Raw genomic sequence first — 19,451 nt, 5'->3', positions numbered from 1 at the left:
AGTTAAACAGCAAACAAGGATAATTCCTGTCTCATATTGTTTAGGATTAAGCAGCGTTAAGTAAACACCTAGATATGTGATCAGCAGACAATAAGTGGGCGCTATTAGCATCACCTGTCCAACACTCTCACCAATAAAGGCCTTAGGCATCTCTGAAGCTTTGGTCTCCACCCCCCTGAGACCACTCAAAATCTGAACTGCTCAGTCTTCTTTCTTCTGAGTGTCTCAATAGCAAGTAAACTTGCTTCCAATCCAGATAAACGGGATAGTAGGCTGAGGCCTCGCGGATGCGCCAGGTCCGAGACGTGCTTCCAAACAGGACTTGACCGGATTAATAGCACAAATCCGTGGACACACTCCTACAACCCGCAGAACACAAATGGAGGGGCGTGGCTGCTGGAAAACACACCAAGAGGCGTGGCCCATCGCGTGCGCGCGCGCGCCCCGGAGCAATCCTTCTTAGCACGCGCCGCGGGGCGGGCCCCCTCACGCGTTGCGTGGACCCTCGGATCCCCACGGCCGGCCTCCTCACTCACTCTGCGCATGTGTACCTGCTTAGGGGGCGGGCCGGCGGGTCGGAGAAACGCGATATTTCCCGGAAGGGAGCAAATGGGACAGGGAGGGCGGGGAAATATATGCAAGAGGGCGGGGCAGAAGGCGGAAGCACTTAAATCAGCTGACTGGGTCTCGTGACTGCCTGGGCGGTGGCGACGCAGGCGTATTGGAGCGCGGCGCTCAAAGCCTGGACGAAGATGGCGGCCTCCAGAGTGAGCCTCTGAGAGGCAGAGGGAGGAGGCGGAGGGGGCGGGGAGGCAGCGCCGCGGCGGCACCAGGAACCCGCGGCAACGGAGCTACAGGGCCCCGGCGGGGGAAAGGGGAAGTTGTGAGGGGGAGGAGGTCAGAGAGCGCCTCATCCCACTCTGGACGCAGAGCCGGCGGCGGGAGGAGCTCGGGCTGGAGCCTCTCCAGCCTCCCGCGAAGGTAAAGCCGACTCCGTGCACGAGACTTACCCCTTCCCCACGCCGCGGGGACTTGGGCGGGGGCACTCAGAGCAGGGAAAAGGAGGGGTGGTGTCTTGGCCGCTGCAGTCTGAAGTTGCTAAGGGCAGCAGATTACCCTCCCCCCAGGCTGCTGGTGCGGGTCCTTCGTTCGCAGCCCCCGGACCCCTGGCTCTGAGTGACATTTGCCCAGGGTACTGTCCTGTTCAGCCCCACTGCTCTCTTTGCTTGTTTTTTTTTTGGTTCCTACCCACCACGGTTCCCCACTCCCCTTAGCGCATCCTTAACCCCACACACCCCTCATTCCCCTGTGGGCTCCGCCCTCGGGATTCCCTTCCTGCCTCCTAGCCGGAGCACCTTTCCTCCTGGAGGCAGGCAACTCTTATTTCCTAGTGTCAGCAATCCTCCTCCTCCCTGAGTCCCGCTTAGACTTGACTTTCTTTTCTTAGCTTTGTTTCGTTTTTCTGGGAAATGAGCAAAATGCGTCGTCCCTTCTCCAGTTCCTTCCTTTATCAAAATTAAGCTTTTCTCCAAGGCTTTTTCTTTATGCAAGATAGCTTATACAAGTGGCCTTTCTTGGCTGCTGTGCTTTCTTCACCTCTGCAGCCTTTGGAATGGGTGAAGTAGGACTTTGACACTCAATGAAGTGACTGTTAAAGGTGTATTAGAGACTTACCACACTTAAGAGTGCCTATCTTTAAATTGCCCTGATTGTAGGGTGTTCATTTAACCTGTGTTGTCTTGAGATTGTTTCCTTTTTCAGTTGCTGGCAAGAGTAAAACTCTCCCCCTAATATAGGGGTAGTCTTTGAAAGTAATGTTTTTTTTTATTTGCCTGTCTGCTTTTTTCCCTCTTACCCTACCCTGCTTCTCAAAAAGGAGAGCCTCTACCTGCTGTTGTTGCCTCTTCTATGAAGGGCTTTATACAGTAGGTTTATTTTGATATTTTTCAAGTACAGTGTCTTTGAAAAGAGCTAAACTTTCAGGACTTTGGACCCGTTCTTAGTGATTATTATTATTTTTATAATATTTCCTTTATCAGTTTCTGAACTTGATAGGTTTCTAAGTTTGAACATATTTGTGTCACTATTTTTAAATGCTTTTTTAATATTTATTTTTTTTTAGTTGTAGTTGGACACAACACCTTTATTTCACTTGTTTATTTTTGTATGTGGTGCTGAGGATCGAACCCAGGGTCTCGCACGTGCCAGGCTAGCGCTATACTGCTGAGCCACAACCCCAGCCCCATTGTGTCACTATTTTTAAGATGTTGGAACTAAACACAAGAGTAGGAGGACTTGGCTCTTCTTTCCTTAGGATTTGAGGAAATTGCTCACAGAATTAGGGTTTGTAGTATATTGCCAGTAATTTGTGAGTCTATGGGAATATGAAACTGGACTTGCTCCCTCCCCCCAAATTGTCAGAAATCCAGAATCCTGAAAAAACTAGATTTCACTGGGTTTTTTTTTGTTTGTTTGTTTGTTTTTTCTTGTTTCTGGGAAGTAATTTATTGTTTGACTTAACAAAACCTTGCTCATATTTTAAATATAAGGTGAAACAATGTTAAGGAGCTATATCTAAAAAGTGGCTTGAACAATTATTATCACAATGCCTTCAGGGAACATTAGTCCTTGTTAAGAAAACACTATACTTGTTTAAAAACAGGAAGTAGAACATATTAAGGGAGGAAGAAAGGAGTCAGAGCATTTTTAAGAAATAGGAATGTGAAGAACCTTAATAGAGTTCAGTTCATGGAAAATACCAGCATTTGTATTCCAGTGAGAAGCAATGGCTTTTTTTCTAAATTCCTCTTTTTCTAAAGTGGTGGTGATAAATTGTCTAAAATATATAAACATCATCTAGTGTTAAACTTAGTTGCAAACAAAAAGTAAATTAACAGAATAGATTTATGTCATCAGTGAAAACCAGTTATGGAATCATGGAACACACATTCTTTGCAAGAATTTAAATTTATCCACAAGCAAATGTGGGAGGTTGCACAGGTGAACCATCACAGTACTGGCATTATTAAATTTGTAAAAAGGTTGATAGTGGAGTCTGGTTCTGAATAAATTGGGTAAATTTTAAGTAATTGTTTCTCAACCAGTTGTATTTACACAGGTGACTTTAAGGTTCCTATTACACATATTTTCCCTCTGCTTCTCTGATTTACTTAAAATTAGCAAAGTAGAAACAAGACTATGCAGGTAAACTGCAATTTTGGTAAACACTTTGCACTAATAGATGTTGGCCTTTACTGTCATTATTGGTGGTGGTAAAAGGGGAGTTGTTTTGAGTCAGTGTTTCTCAGACCCAATAAATGTTCCCTTTTTATGCCAAATTATTGTCACACCTCCTTTACTATCCTGAACTGCATCATAAATTATAGAACCACCTTCTGCAAAAAGCAGGTTTGTTCACCTTTGCAACAAAGGAGAACTAGTCTCACTTCAAATTTCTTTTTGTTTTTTGTTTTTGAGATCAATTAAAGAATGGAAGCCACAGAGCAAACCACTAGCCCCAAATTTAAGGACAGAGAGGAGAGAGAGGGAGAGAAGACATAAATTTGCATTAATCTTTATCAGACATAATTGAATACTGGTAAGAAGAGTTCACCCAGAATAGATGAGAAATTGATGAAGGCTGAGTGCACTAAGCTCTTTATCCACAAACTTCACTGGGTATGCTTCTAGAAAAGATTGGAAGGAACCCAGGGGAGTATTGTTAGACCTAGTGGAGGGGAGCAGCCGCAGAGCTCTTAAATAGGGTCAAGAAACTATTCTCATTCTTCCCCTCTGTCTCATCTGTGGAGGGGAAAAGGCATTCTTGCTAGTCCTATTGAACTCAGGTGAAACAAGAGAAGAGTGTAGGAATATTATGCCTAAAGTTGGGGCCCTGAACTCCAAACTGCAGTTAAGGACGATTTTGTAGAAATGAGAATATAACATCCCTGAGATCCAAGCACATAGTTTATGGCTTAAACTGAAAAATTAAATGAGAACAGAGATTGTGTCCCTCACCTCTTGATGCCACACTTTAGAAGCTTTGAATAGCAAGTAATCATAACTGCAGACTACTATGAGGAAAGGCACAAGAGTATACAAAAAGGTACACACAAAGAATTAGTCTGACTAGTGGCATAGCCCTGAAATCCCAGCAACTTGGGAGTCTGAGGCAGGAGGATCATTAGTTTGAGTCCTATTTCAGCAATTAAAGTGAGGCTCTATGAAACTTAGTGAGACCCTGTGTTGAAATAAAAAAGGCTGGGCATGTGGCTTTATGTTTAAATGCCCCTGGGTTCAATTGCTGCTATCAAAAAAAAAAAAAAAAAAAAAAAACACAAAAAACAAGGAATAGACATTACTGTAGTAAGCCACCCCACCACCACCATAGATAATAAGCTATTCTGCAAATAAAGTCTGTGGTACACTGAGGATAACTATAGCAAACTCACAGACCCAACCCAATTCCTAAATAGAGTAACAACATAACTGCACTAAAGGCCTCACAAAGAAAAGGTGTGTCCATTTCTAGTTATAAAATATTTTCACCTCAGTGTACTGTCCTATACAACATGTCCAGCTTTTGATGAAAAATTCTGATGCACACAAAATAGTAAAAGAAAGAAAAAAACTTTCAAGAGAAAGAATACCCTTTGAGAACTACACTCAGATTAATGTAGAGACTATTATCTAGCAGGGGATTTAAACTATGTTGTTAAATGTTGAAACAGAAAAATGGGCAAAATGCAAGGTATTTTCAACAGAGAAACTATAAAAGAACCCAAAAGGAAATGCTAGAAATAAAATCTTTGGACTTAGGAGCTGGGGTTATGGCTCAGAGGTAGAGCACTCGTCTAGCATGTGTGAGGCACTGGGTTCCATCCTTAGCACCACATAAAAGCAAAATAGAGATATTGTGTCTTCCTATAACTAAAAAGTAAATATTAAAAAAAAATATTTGGTCTTAGATTTATCACAGCTGAGGAAAGAATCACCATACTTGTAGATATGTCAGTAGAAGTTACCCACCTGCAACTCAGAAACATTTAACACACACATTCAAGAGTTTGGGGATAACATCATTCATGTGATATATATGTATTTGGAATCCCAGGGGAAGAGAGAAAAGAGCAAAAGAAATACTTGAGATATTAGAGAATTATCCACAATTAATGAGACAGCAAATCATAGGTCTAAGAAGCTTAGAGAACGTCAAAGCAGGATAAATCCCCACCCCCACAAACAACAACAACAACAAAAAAAAAACCCAAAAACACCCTGTGCAAAACACATGCATCCAAACTTAAGTAAACAGAGACCAAAGAGGGGAATAAAAAAATATATATGTATAATTTTTTTGGTGGGGGGCACTGGGGATTAACCCAGGGGCACTTAACCACTGACCCACATCCTCACTCCCCACCCTCCTTTTTTTAAATTTAGAGACAAGGTCTTGCTGAGTTTCTTGGGGCCTTACTAAATTGCTAAGGCTGGCTTTGAACTTGAGATCCTCCTGCCTCAGCCTCTCAAGCTGCTGGGATTACAGGTGTGTGCCACTACACCCAGCAAAGAGGAAAATATTGAGTCTAGCCAAGCAAAAGAGAAACTACGTATAGAGGAAAAAAGATCAAAATTATGACAGAGAATGCAAACAAGAAGACAATTGAGTGGCAACTGTAAGGTACTTAGAAAAAAGAAACGATCCACCCAGAATTTATATCCAGCATAAACACTTTTTAAGAATGAAGGTAATGCTAGGTGTGGTGGCACAGGTCTGTAATCCCAGCTACTCTTGAAGCTGAAGCTGAAGGATAGCAAATGCGAGGCCAGTCAAGGCAACTCAGGAGACCCTATCTCAAAATAAAGGGCTGAGTATGTTGCTCATACCCACGGTAGAGTCCTTGCCTCATGTAAGGAATAAAACCCTGGATTCAATCCCAGTGTCTACTCTTCCCCCACCCCCCCAAAAAAAAAGTGGTGAAATAGATACTCTGAAATGAAAGCTGAGAAAACTCTTGCCAGTAAATCTATACTGTAAGTCATGCTAAAAGAAATTCCAGATAGGTGAAACTTGTATCTACACAAATACATGCATGTAAAATTAAATTTATTTATTTTTCTTATTTTTTGTTTTAAAAGATTGTGTAAGCTGGGCATGGTGTAAAGATTGTGTAAGTGGCTAGGAGGCTGAGGCAGGAGCATCAGGAGTTCAAAGCCAGCTTCAGCAAAAGTGAGGTGCTAAGCAACTCAGTGAGACCCTGTCTCTAAAATACAAAACAGGGCTGGGGATATGGCACAGTGGTTGAGTGCCCCAAGTTTAATCCTTGGTTTGCCCCCTACCCCTCCCAAAAAAAGATTGTGCAAAACAAAAAGGGCATTGTGATTAAAAAAAAAAATTTAGTTGTTAGTGAACCTTTATTTTATTTATTTGTGTGTGGTGCTGAGAATCCAACCCAGTGCCTCACACATGCTAAGCAAGCACTCTACTACTGAGCTACAGCCCCAGCCCAGCATATTGTATTTTTATCTTTCAAAAATAGAAATTAATTGAAAGGATAAGAGGAAGATATTGACCATACTTCATAAAATCACACCAGTTAAATTGTCAGATTAAATCAGAAAGTAAGATCCAATTATATATTGACTCAAGAAACCCACTAAGAAGACATAAGGTAAGATTAAAGAATGGAAAAGCTAGGATTGTAGCTCAGTGCTAGAGTGCTTGCCTAGTACATGTGAGGCACCAGGTTCCATCCTCAGCACCACATAATTAGCACTTGCCTAGTGTCAGTTGTCTTTGCATTTGATCAGTAATAGTAAAAGCAAAACACCTAAAGCAATTTACAATAATTATTTTCTGCTCTGATTTCATCAACTACAGTTGTTAGCACTTACTTAATGGAAGTAATACTAAGGTTATGAATGAAGGAGATTTTCTGTTTCCAAATTATGTACACACTAAAATTTAAACTCTTTACAGGAAATTTCTGACTTTTATTCCTTGGTCACTTAGTGTCAGAGACTTTCTTTCAAACTTTTAGTGAGGATACAGAATGTATTTTGAATATTTCTTAAATCTTAAAGCAGATTGGCCATATTTTCCCAAAACCTTACAGGTGCTGGGTTTAATTTTAAAAGTGGAATTTTTTTTTAAAGTAATTTGGAAGTATTCTGTGAGCTATAAAACACTATAGGAGAGTTAGAAATAATAGGGGTATTTTAGAAAGAACAAATTGGAAACCTATATTACTACTATTTAGTATTGGGTGAAAGGGAAATTGTAACAATATAAACTTCTTATTTTCTTAGTATAAAAAGTAGTGTTTGATGTGCTTAATGTAAAACTTGTCTTCAAATGGTAAACTGTTACAGGCTTAGGAAATTTAGTTTGCAGTGTGAGTTTACTATATAGGGAAAATAGTAACAAGTTAAAACCTGGCTGTTTAAAATTCCTTTTGCCCGTTAGACCTATTGACCATAATAGTTAGATGATTAAATGTCATCTTTGAGCTCAAGAAGAGTTTATTGAATAGTACAGTTTGTTCTTGCAAAAGCCAAGTTATGCTTCAAAGATAAAATGAAATAGAAATTAATTCTAGAAAGCTTCAAAAATGTGTACAAAGTAAAATGTGTAAATGATCAATAGCAGAGATCTTAAATTGCTTAAGTGAACACACTCTGGAAAAACTTTCAGGTGACTAAGAATATCTCAAGACATTTTTAAGTTTGAGAAAGGAAAGGGTTACCGTATATCTTCTGTAGAAAAATGTTTATTTTTTATAATAAAGTTTTTATTTTAGAAATAAGAACTACTCCCTCAGATGAAACCAGCATACATATTATTAAAATAGAAGAGGTGGATGGGTATCTTTTTCAACATTGCATTTGTTTTTCTGAATAGAAAAGACCAGCTGTGATGTGTTGTGTACCCTTTCCTCCCATTGAAACACTGTTTCTTCAGATTTAGGGATTGCATTTTAATTTCTCTTGCCCTTTTATTTTATGAATATACATCCAATTTTTAGTTGAAAAGGTGTAATTTTTAAAAAAACTGAGGGAAATCTCAGATTATTTTGACTTCCTTGGGTAGTGGAAATACTTAAAATTAATTTTGATGTGGCAGACAATACAAAGGCTTCAGTATAACTTCTGGGCAATTATTTAAAGATGTGGTTGCTCTGTTGAAAGTTGATATTGTTGCAGGCTTCTTTATTTTCTAAGAGCATTTGTCTCTGGAGGAATTTAGTTCTTCTACAAGTTAAGGAACCTAAAATGTTCTTAAAGCTTAATTTGTTATCTGTTTGTGGCAGTTTTAGATTACTGTAGGCATTGTACACTTTACACATACTGATTTGTTATTCATTTAGAAGGAAATACTTTGACTTATACTTGAGTTATATATTAAAATTAAGAATTAAAAACACTGTTGAAGATCGTAACCCATTGCCTGTAGTCCCAACTACTCTGGAGGCTGAGGCAGAAGGAACACTTGAGCCCAGGAGTTAAAGAGCATTATGGGCAACATACAACAAAAAACCCCAAACCCCCAACAGGGTTAAACATCATAGGTGGCAATTTCCCCCAACACAGCACATTCTGTCCAAAATAGTTTAGTTGGAGCTTTTTAATCTGGGTAAATATTAATGTTCTGTTAAGCATTTATGGTTTTTACCTTTTATTTAAAAAGTACTAACCTACTGATGTGATTTACTCAGACTTAAATCCAGTTATGAACAAAATTAGATATTTAAGAAGGCTTTAATTTCCTTATAATTAGCCTTTACATTAGAAATAGTTGCCCTGCATTTTTGTAAGATATAGCTGTATGAGGAAATATTAACTTCATAAATTAATTCCTACCATGTGAACGTCTACCATATTTTTTGGTGTTATTTCAGTGTAGTAGGTAAATAGTCTTTCCATTGTAGGACAATTTAATCAGAAAAGAAAGGCAGGCTCATAGTTTTCCCTCATCATGTTATTAGAAATTTTCATCTATAGCCAACCTGAAAGAACTTTGCACTAGACATTCACATCCTATCTGGAGGATTTTCAGGAGTTTTTGTTGTTGTTGTTTATTGTTGTTTTTTTTTTGTTTGTTTGTTTGTTTTGTACGGGGAGTAAACCCAGAGAAGCTTAACCTCTAAACTACATCTCCACACCTTTTTACTTTTTATTTTGAGACAGGGTCTTGCTGAGTTTAGTGCCTTGTTAAGTTGCTAAGGCTGACTTTGAACTTGTGATCCTTCTTCCTCAGCCTCCAGAGTCACTGTTGTGCACCATCGTGCCTGACAAAGATTTTCAAATTAATATTTTTCAGTACTTGGTTCATCACAAATCTGACCATCTGTCTATCCCTCCATCATTCCATCTTATATTTTTACTGTGTTTTAAAACAAACTGATTTTTTATTTCAGTACTTGAGAGCAGAATAAATTATGTTCTTAAGCTCTAGACTAAGAAAAATAGTATCTTACCTGCTATCTGCAAGTTATTTGTGTAAAAATTTATTCTAGTTGGTCATGCAAAAATGCATACTTGTTTAGTGCCAATTCTTTTGTTGATTAATTTGTGTTATTTTTCGGAGTGTATTCATCCCTGGTTAAATGAGGTTTGTTTGAGCTTATTTATCACAAGCCACAGGCATATACTTAATTTTGCTAGGTGAGCAAATTCTTTTGCCTACAGTCTGATTGTAATCTGTTCCAGACTGTGTCCATGGTGTTTGGTCACTTCATCCTACTTTTGTTCTTCGTGTCAGTTTGATGTAGGCTCCTGCTTAATGGACTCTCAAGTCCTTTGGTTTTGTGTCAAAATCCTGTATCTTCTAAAAGATCATTCCAATTTTATCCATAAATGATTGTGAATGGATGTCAGCATTGCTGCCAGTAATAAATTAGAGAATGCAAGAACTTTGGTATTCGAAAGCATAAAGCAGTGGAATTCATTGAAAAAGGTGAATCCAGCCAAGATTCCTGTGTTGCCCAGAGTTCGACTTTTTAACCCTTAGTACAGTTCTCTCAAAAGACCAAACAGGAGGAAATTCTGATGGTGGTTTAATATTAAGGTATATAAATAAAACAAGTGAAGCAGACTTGAAAAAATTTGGAGTTGCTTTCAGTGCATTTTAGCGACCAAGGGCCTGTAAGCTGAAGATTTTTCCTCATGAAAAGGAAGTGTAGGTCTTTGAGAATTTGAAATGAGAAATTATTGCAAGAATAAAGGTGATTGAAATTTGATAGTAATTCTAGCAGGTATATTATTTCTAATTTGAGTGTCTTCTAACAACTGTCAAAGTGGCAAAGCTGATGACAAAACTGCTACCAGGATCTCCTTTCACAATTTATACATTCTTTAGTTGGACAGTTGTTATTTATAGCACATGCCTATAAGTGACTATTACTGATATTACCAACTTGATGCTTGAACTTCTCAAATACTAGAAATGCTACAGATTTTCTATCATGAAAAATGAAAATCCTTAAGAGTTTTTGCCTACAACAATGATATTTATACCACTTTTAAAGTGTATTAAAAATTTGAAGTGTTTTGAAAATTTAAAGTATATTAAAAAGTTATACAGAGAAAATATTGACAAGATTAAACTTATTTTATGAAATGAAGTTTTTTTTTCATGAAAGTTTCTCAGATCATAGTTAATGGGAATCAAACAAATTTCTAAAATCTTAGGTTGGATACAAGTAAGGGAAATATTTCTAATACTTGAAATTCCAAATACCTGGAAAAAATGTAGTATACAAGATTGACCTGTAATATTTTGTAAGTACAGTTGAAATAAAGAGAAAGTTAAGAATTAGGTTATGATTGACTTAAATAGTTTTTTAAATTTTTATCATGATTTCCTTGGTCTGTCTGATATATTCTTTTGCAAAAGTTTTGTGGAAAATATAAGTTGTAGAAAATAAAATAAAATAAAATGACACCCTCATGTATGCCATCCAGTTTAAGAAATACTTTTGGCTGGGTACAGTGGTGCATGCTTAATCGGGAGGCTGAGGCAGCAGGATTGCGAGTTCAAAGCCAGCCTCAGAAAAGTGAAGTCCTAAGCAACTCAGTAAGACCTTGTCTCTAGATAAGTACAAAATAGGGCTGGGGATATGGCTCAGGGGTAGAGTGCCTGATTTCAATCCCCAGTACCCCCCCCCCCAAAATAGTTTATTTTGAATGGTTATGTAGTAACTGAAGGCTGATGGAATCAGTAAAATACTGTATTTTGAAGATAGAAACTCTAGATGATTTACAGTAATTTCCTCTTACCCACAGGAATATGTGCCAAGACCTCATGTAGATCTGTGAAATTGCTAATAGCACCGAACCCTGTATATGCTTTTCCATCTGAACTAATCACTTTTCACTCACTATGGCCATAACTTTTGCAGTTTGAAGTGCAGCAGTAAAATATCATGAATTTCATTTTCCTTCTAAAAAAGTTCATGGATGTAAGATTCATTCTTACTATAGATCTTAGCATCCTCAGCATACCTTCTTTTTTTTAATTGAGAACTTTTACTCCTTCACTTAATGATATATAGGCAGTAAAGAATATTCTATTTTTTTGTATTCTGTTTTTTTTTTTGTGTGTGTGTGTGTGTGTGTGTGAATTAAAGGAAGCACTTTATAGCTTTTCTCTGGCAATTGCAAATCACCAGCACCACTATTCTTGTACTTTGGGTCCGTTAAGTAAAATAAGAATTACTTAAACACAAGCACTTTGATACTGTGATATTCATTTTGATAACCTGATTGACCTTTGACAGTCAATATGAGTAACTAATAAGACCAGTAGCATAAATAGCTTGACTGTGTTGTACAAAGGAATGTTTGACATCCCAGATAGGACAGAGTGAGGTGGCACTATATTATCATGCTACTCAGAACAGTTTACAATTTAAAACTTATGAAATGTTTATTTTTGGAACTTTCTGTTTAATATTTTTGGTTCTTGGTTGACTGTGGTTGACTATAGCGACTGAAATAGCAGACAAGTAGGATTAATGTATGTTAAATAGAAGGATTGAAATTAACAAAAAATTTAGCAGAAGCAAGTAATAGACAAAATCAACTAATTTAATATAACTTCCCCCTCCAAATTCCTTAAAATATATAGGTACCTATAAGTTCTTGAAAATAAAAGAAAAAATATTATTTTTTCAGATATACAACAAATAACTGTTGTATATTTGGGGTAGTATGTTTAAAATAGTAATTATAAATTAGTCAGTATTTTTGAGTATTTCTAAGTCAAGTACCTTTTAACTCCTTTATTTGAATTAATTTATTTCCCACCAAAGCTCTTTGGTACAATTATTATCAGTGTTATTTATAGATGATTTTGGTTCAAAGAAGAAACTTTTGCTTGAAATCACACAGCCAATAAATAGCAGTTATTTCTTGTCTAGCTTTGACCATAAGTAATATTTTTAAAATTTACCATCTTTACCTTCGTGATAGATTATTAAAATTACTTTGTGTTTGAACATAACTTCTTGTGCTCATTGTTCATTAAAATGTTGTGTGTGGACTAGCAACTCTGGATCTATGCTGTAGGCAGGTAGCTAACAGGGTTTTCCTAAAGTAAATCACGCGACCCCTGTATTTAAAGGGACTAGACTTGCCCTTACTCGTTTTTCCAATGGTTCTCTTGAAATTGCCTCAGCGCTGTTTGAATGATATATAGGCAGAAAAAATATTCAACCTATTTTTATGTATTTTTCTGTTTTTTGTGAATTGCCTCTTTAGTTATTTAATGAATTAGTGAGTTCAGTGTATCTAAAAGTATCCTCATGGTCTGAAAGAGTTAATGCAATTTTCAGACCAGTTGCCATTTCATTGGATGTAGTGACTTTATCAAAAAGTAGTTGAGATTTTCCTGAGAACATAAAATAGATTAACTCGAAGCTTTGGAGAGGTTAATATTATACCACTGGGAAATACATCACAGCCTCAGATCTCATTATTCTGATTATTTTGAAAACTCACTGTTAGTTAAAATAGCATTTTTCTACTGTTGAATTCTCTGTAGAGAACATCCTGAAATCATATGTTGGTAACAAAGTTCTGTTACATGTTTAACTTGAATACTTTGTTTAAGAAAAAAAAAATTACAGCATGCCCATAAATGGAAATACCTTAAAGGTTTATTTATAGATGGCAAAGTATCTTAACTTTGGAAACTTCATTTTTCTTTTAGTTTTTTTGCCCTGAATTGAGTATGGTTATTTTCTCTGTTTGAAATTGTGGATTTCAAAGTTATTTGTAACAGGTTTCTAATTATCACTCAGATAAAGAATTGAAAATAGTTCAAAATTATTCCACGAATGTACTGTCCAATGATAAATCTAGTTACATGATCAGAATTGATTTATTTTCATTTCCTAAAGTTGAGATAATGTATCAAATCATAGGTTAAGTGCATAGAATGGGGAATTAAGCAGGTTGGTGCAAAGCCTGGCCCAACCATTTAACTGTGTAACCTTGAACAGGTTTAATTTCTTTTGAGTTTAATGTCAATCAAATGGGAATCATTATATCTGTACCAGTGTTGGTTATGGGAATAACCACGATAAATGCCTAGCCAAATCACTAACACATGATGAGTATTCAATAAAAGTTGGTAGTTGCACAATTTTAGAATATGTCATAAATTTTCAGATGAGGATAATCTTGCCTCCTCAGCTTTAGATAGCCTTTAATGAGGGCTTACAATGGAAAAGCATTACTATTTCTATTTGGAGACTATGCAGTCACTAGTAATGACATTTTATTATCTCATTTACAGGGGTGACTTTGTTACTTTGATGGGTGTCTCATGGCTCCCCTACCTCTCAAATATATATCTATAATATGACTGAAGGCAGGCTTTTCAGATAGAGGAGCAGTTTTCTTCCATATAAAACTATTTTACTTGCCTTTTAAAAATATTCATGATTAGATGCAGGATAACAATATCACTTGTTGCCTCTGAAAATACTAGAGATTTGTATTTTTCCATCAGCGTTCTAATCTGCATCAGGAATTCAGTATTTCTTTTGACAGGAGGGCGGTTAATGGTTTACTTTTATATTTCTGTGTTTCGTCTTCTCTCCCTTTCTTCTTTTATCTGATCTTAGCTAAGAATTCTTTGAAGTCTGGTACTTTCATCTCTCCCAAGTTCATAAATCTCCAAAAGGTGTGAATAAACTTTGTTGATTAAACTTGTTTTAATTTTCCTCCCAAAAGGTTCGTTTGAGTTATATATTCCAGTGATACCTAGATGTCAGTGATTCCCATGAATTCATTCTTTAAGCTGGTTTCTTTAAAAAAAAAAAAAAATCTTAAATTTGTTTTGTAATTAACTATGAAATTATTTTGCTTTTATTCTCTTCTTAGGATTTATGAGGGATCTTGTGTGCCCTAGGTTCTTTATGGTAATTTTAAAATCTTCATCATTTTTCTCTGCCTTTCATTTAATTTTAAAGTCTCTTAATATCAGCCTCTTATCAGTCTCTTCTCAAACCATATTTTCTTCTCTGTTTGCCTAAGAAAAGACCTTAGTGCAGAGTCAGTCATTCTGATAAATCTAATGGACTAGGAACCTAACCTAATACTTGTCAATATCAGCCATTCATCTTTTTTAAAATTTTTAAAAATTTGTTCTAATTAGTTATACATGACAGTAGAATGCATTTGACACATTGAACACAAATGGAGTACAACTTGTCATTCCTCTGGCTGTACATGGTATGTAATCATACATGTATATAGGGTAATAACATCTGTCTCTACCATCATCTCCACAGCCCCTCGCCTCCCCCCTTATTCCCTCTACACAAAAGTTTCTTCATTCTTCCCTATCCCCCTCCCCATTATGGATCAGCATCTGCTTATCAGAGAAAACATTCAGTCTTTGGTTTTATGGAATTGGCTTATTTCTCTTAGCATGTTATTTTCTGGTTCCATCCATTTACTTGCAAATGCCATAATTTTATTCTTCTTTAAGGCTGAGTAATGTATCACATTTTTTTTTATCCATTCATCTGTTGAAGGGCATCTGGGTTGGTTCCATAGTTAAACTGTTGTGAATTGTACTGCTATAAACATTTAATGTCAGCCATTCGTGCTTTGTATGTTTCTTTTTTATTGTTCTAATCTTCAGTTATAATATTAAGGAAAAAACACTATGTATTTTACTTTTTTGGTGAATTTTCAGGCTACCCAGGTTTCTTTTTAGCAATATCATTTATTGCAAATGATTCAGAAAGAAGAGATGTTTTCTGGGTTTAATAAATCGTACTTGACTGTGTCATCTCACATTAAAAAAAATCCAGAACCAACTGTCGGGATTACACTCTGCAGTCTCTATGCTCATTAGCAGGAATATGCCAATTGTCTGGTAAATTTCGTCTTTCTGATAACAATAAAGTCTTCTTTAAACCTGGTATTACTTGTGGTTCTTTTTGTCATTCCTCAGAACATGAATTAATTTTGCTTTTCTAGAAGATTAAGAAAAGCCCTATTGCAGTATACATGATAGAGCATCAAGTTTGAAGTGGACATCCAAATTGCCCAGGAGATTGCTACATTTCATTCATTCATTCATTCATTCATTCAAATATTTAATGAATATCTGTTTTGTGTCCTACACATTGTTAGAGGCTCTGGAGGTACATTAGTGAACTAAACAAACCACGTCTCTCTGGACATTCTGATAGGATTAGATGAATAATAAACATAATAAGTTGCACACTAGAATATGAAAGGTGCGGGGGGCAGAGTCAAAAGGGAATAGAGAGTAGAATGAGGAAAGTGGTCACAGTTTAGAACACCATGGATAGGGTAGGTCTCATTATAAAGATTTGAAGCAGAGGAAGGTATAAGCTATATCAATATCTGAGGGATGAGCATTCTATGTAGAATACAAAGGCTCTAGCTAATAAGTGGTCCAAAAACAAGTAGGAGAGATGAATAAAGCAATTTCAAAAATATAGGCATTTTTAAAAATGTTTTTATCTCTCGGGCATATACCCAAAGAAATGAAAACATGTCTCCACAAAAACTTGTATACACATGTTCATAGCAGATTTTTTTATAACAATAAAAAAGTAGAAACAATATATATGGGAGTTGGGGTTGTGGCTCAGCAGTAGAGCGCTTGCCTAGCACATGTGAGGCCCTGGGTTCGATCCTCAGCACCACGTATAAAATAAATAAAGGTATTGTGTCCAACTACAATTAAAAAATAAATACTTAAAAATATATGTATTATGTCCAATCAATTGATGAATAAACAATATGTGGTATGTCAATATAATACAATATTATTTGACAAAATGGCCAGCATAGGCACATCTACAGTAACAGTAGATGAGTTGTATCAGGTGCTGAGGGCAAGAGAAGTGACTGCTGACAGTGTTCTTACTGTGGTGATGAAAGTGTTTTAAAAATAGTGATGATTGAAGAACTCCACATACACCAAAAAACACTGAATCTGATGCTTAAAGAGTGAATTTATGGTGTGTGAACTTATCTTAGCTGTTCTTTAAATGCTTTTGAATGAAAATTCTTTTCTAATTGTGAAAGGAATATGATTTTTAAAAATTGGTATATAAAGATGTAGACCAACCTTAAGTTAGCCACGATTCTAGTTATTCCATTTGCATTAACACTCTGGTATGTATGCTACAATACTATTAGAGCATTTTTAATTATTAAGGCCTGGAAGTTGCCAAGCCACAAAAGAAAACAATTACCATATTCATTTTTAAGTTTTATTCAAAATAAAGTGATGTAGTGATTTGAAATTTTATCATCAATTTTTCATTAGTAGCCATCCCCACAATAATCCTGTAGAATTAACTCAATTTGATTTTTTTTTTAATGAAATAAGTAGGTTCTGGATTTTATACATGAAGTAAGTGGATTCTGGATTTTATAGACTCACTGCATGTGACTGTTAGGAAGCTCATTCCATGTGTGATTCATCAGTCTCCGAAGTTCAACAACCTTTATCTGTTATCTTGTTCAACCAGAGGACTCCACCAATCAAACTGCTATTAAGAGTTTCTGAATACTTAATTTCAGTTTCCTTTCTTGATTTGATCTGGTAAAAGCAGTTTGCAAGTATACTTTGATAACCCTGTTCCCAGTATATTCGTAAAATGGAATACCATGTAGCCTTAACCATTTTCTCAATATTTAATTTTATGGAGAAAAGTTATTTTCTGTGAAAACAGGTTGAACAGTACAAATGACAATCTCAGTTTTGTTTTAAAAAATATGAATTTTCTAAATGTAAAGAGAAAGAATGGAATGATTATCTTTGGATGCTAGAATGAAAGATGACAGACTCTATGAACATTGTAGATTTGTTACTATGGACACATTACTTTTATAATGAGAGAATTATTACTCTTAAATTCTTATTTACAAAAGGTCCCCTTTAATGTGACGGTGATGACAAAGTGGCTAGCTGAACATAAACCTTTTGGAATTGTTTTGACACTTGGGAAACAATTTTTAGGTGCTCTTCATGAGTCAAGATATTATTTTGCAATGTGAGATTCAAAGATTCATTTTTGTTAACTGACAATTTTTTATTAGATCCCAGACACACAGCATATTGGTCAAGAACAGTTCTTGTCCTCAAGAAACCCAGTCCAGTGAGTGACACTTGACCAGACACCAATAAAAAAAAGCTTTAAGAACATTAAACATACCACTGCCCTTAAAATAATCTTATGATCTTGTAGAGCTAGGAAAGTAAGGGAAATATCATACCTTTGATGTGGGACATTCAGGAAAAATTAAGAATATATAACATTGTAATAGGATACCAATATTTTTATTTTTCAGGTTGCAGCACAAAATGAACATAATTAGGGAAAATAAGGATTTGGCATGTTTCTACACAACAAAACATTCATGGAGGGGAAAGTAAGTATTCCTTTTGGTTTTATTTTTCTGTGCTTTTGTAAAATACCATTTCAAACACTACTGTTTTGATATCTTGAATAATACTGCACAGCTCAACTGCCTATTCAGTTCTCTTTTGAAAAGCATATGTGCACATTTTAAAAGCAAATGCTACATTTAGAATAAATTATTGTTCTTTTTTCTTTTGACATTTCTAGTTTTCTATATCTGTCTTGAGAAGTTTTTTTTTTAAGAATTGTAAAGTAAGGGCTAGGGATATAGCTCAGTTGGTAGGTAGATTGCTTGCCTCACATGCAGAAGGCCCTGTGTTCAATCCCCAGCACCACCACCAAAAAAAAAAAAAAAAAAAAAAAAAAAAGAATTGAAAAACAACAGTTAAGAGGAATGTAGACCAGTTAGCCATTCTCTTTGCTGCTGTCAGTTAATTTTGAGGTTGTACACTAATGACAGTGTTAACTACAATCTGTTGCCCAGAATCTAACCTGTGTATAATCAACACATTTTCATATACATTTGATTATCAAATGAAATATGTCATTAATTCTAGTGAAGTTTGTACACTTTTTTTAAGTGTAATGAAATTTAAAAATTGGATGTGTTTTTTTTTTCCTTAAGGGGTTGATTGCATTTTTAGTAGCTTTCTTAGATAAAGGTATAAATGCTTCTGTTTCCTTTCTGTACAATGGATGGCAATTTCTTCACCTCAGATTATTGTAAAGATTAAATCAAGTGATACTGAACATATGAAGGTTTTTAAGTTATGCCCTAAGTAATGAGTGGCACCTTCTTCACTTCTTCATTGCAAAAGCAGTTTAGCCTCTGGTCCTCTTTAGTACTAATGGGTAAAATGAGTGTGTCACACATGGACAGAGGTGACTGCATTATTCTAAATCAGGTCTCAAGATAAAAGAGATGAATGCACAAAGCCATTAGCTTTTGTTCTTATTCTTCACTTTTTGTTTTTTAGTGAGAAAATGTGGCAACTTTTGGGATGGTGCAACATTTGAACTCCATAGTGTTTCTGGTTTGCATTAACAAACCAACTATAATTTTCAAAGATTTGAATGTTTGATTTTGTTTTAGCAGATTAATTGTAAAAACTTCTAAATTAGCATAATTATTACCCTTATAAAATATTTATTTTATAAAAGAGTCTTTTATTTCGTTAAATCAGACTTGAAGAAAATTGTACATTTAAATGATTCTTATTTCTTCTCAAGTGGTAGATTGCTCTGGTTGTCATAACTTCTGTTTTTAATATCATCATAGCATACTCATGCATTCTAAAGAACAGACTTATTGAAAAGCTTTTTGCTTTGTGAGCTTGCCAGTAATTGTAATCATCTGGAACCATTTTTTTTTTTTTTAAATGTTCTTAGAGAGTAGTGACTAAGACAATTCTCTTTGGTTTCCCTTTTTTTGGTTAAAAAAAAAATTGGAGCACAGCTATTTCTATGATACTAGAACAATTCTTTTCCTCTATTTATACCGTGAAACTTTGTTGTTGTTGTTGTTTTTAT

General features: G+C 35.7%; 1 protein-coding gene across 1 annotated transcript in view; it reads left to right on the top strand.

Moving 5' to 3' along the window:
- Positions 1 to 889: 889 nt before the first annotated feature.
- The window catches only part of Dnajc13 (DnaJ heat shock protein family (Hsp40) member C13), a 118,702-nt gene continuing 100,140 nt past the window's right edge, over positions 890 to 19,451 (top strand). The window contains exons 1-2 of the mRNA XM_076867431.2: positions 890 to 981; positions 17,851 to 17,931. Coding sequence (XP_076723546.2) covers positions 17,864 to 17,931 — 68 coding nt within the window. The 5' untranslated portion in view covers positions 890 to 981; positions 17,851 to 17,863. The remainder of the gene's footprint in view (positions 982 to 17,850; positions 17,932 to 19,451) is intronic.

The sequence above is a fragment of the Callospermophilus lateralis genome, chromosome 10, assembly GCF_048772815.1.
Source record: "Callospermophilus lateralis isolate mCalLat2 chromosome 10, mCalLat2.hap1, whole genome shotgun sequence".
In the NCBI taxonomy this organism is placed as follows: Eukaryota; Metazoa; Chordata; class Mammalia; order Rodentia; family Sciuridae; genus Callospermophilus; species Callospermophilus lateralis.
Note: the sequence above shows the minus strand (reverse complement) of the source record. Positions and strands in the feature narration are given on the sequence as shown.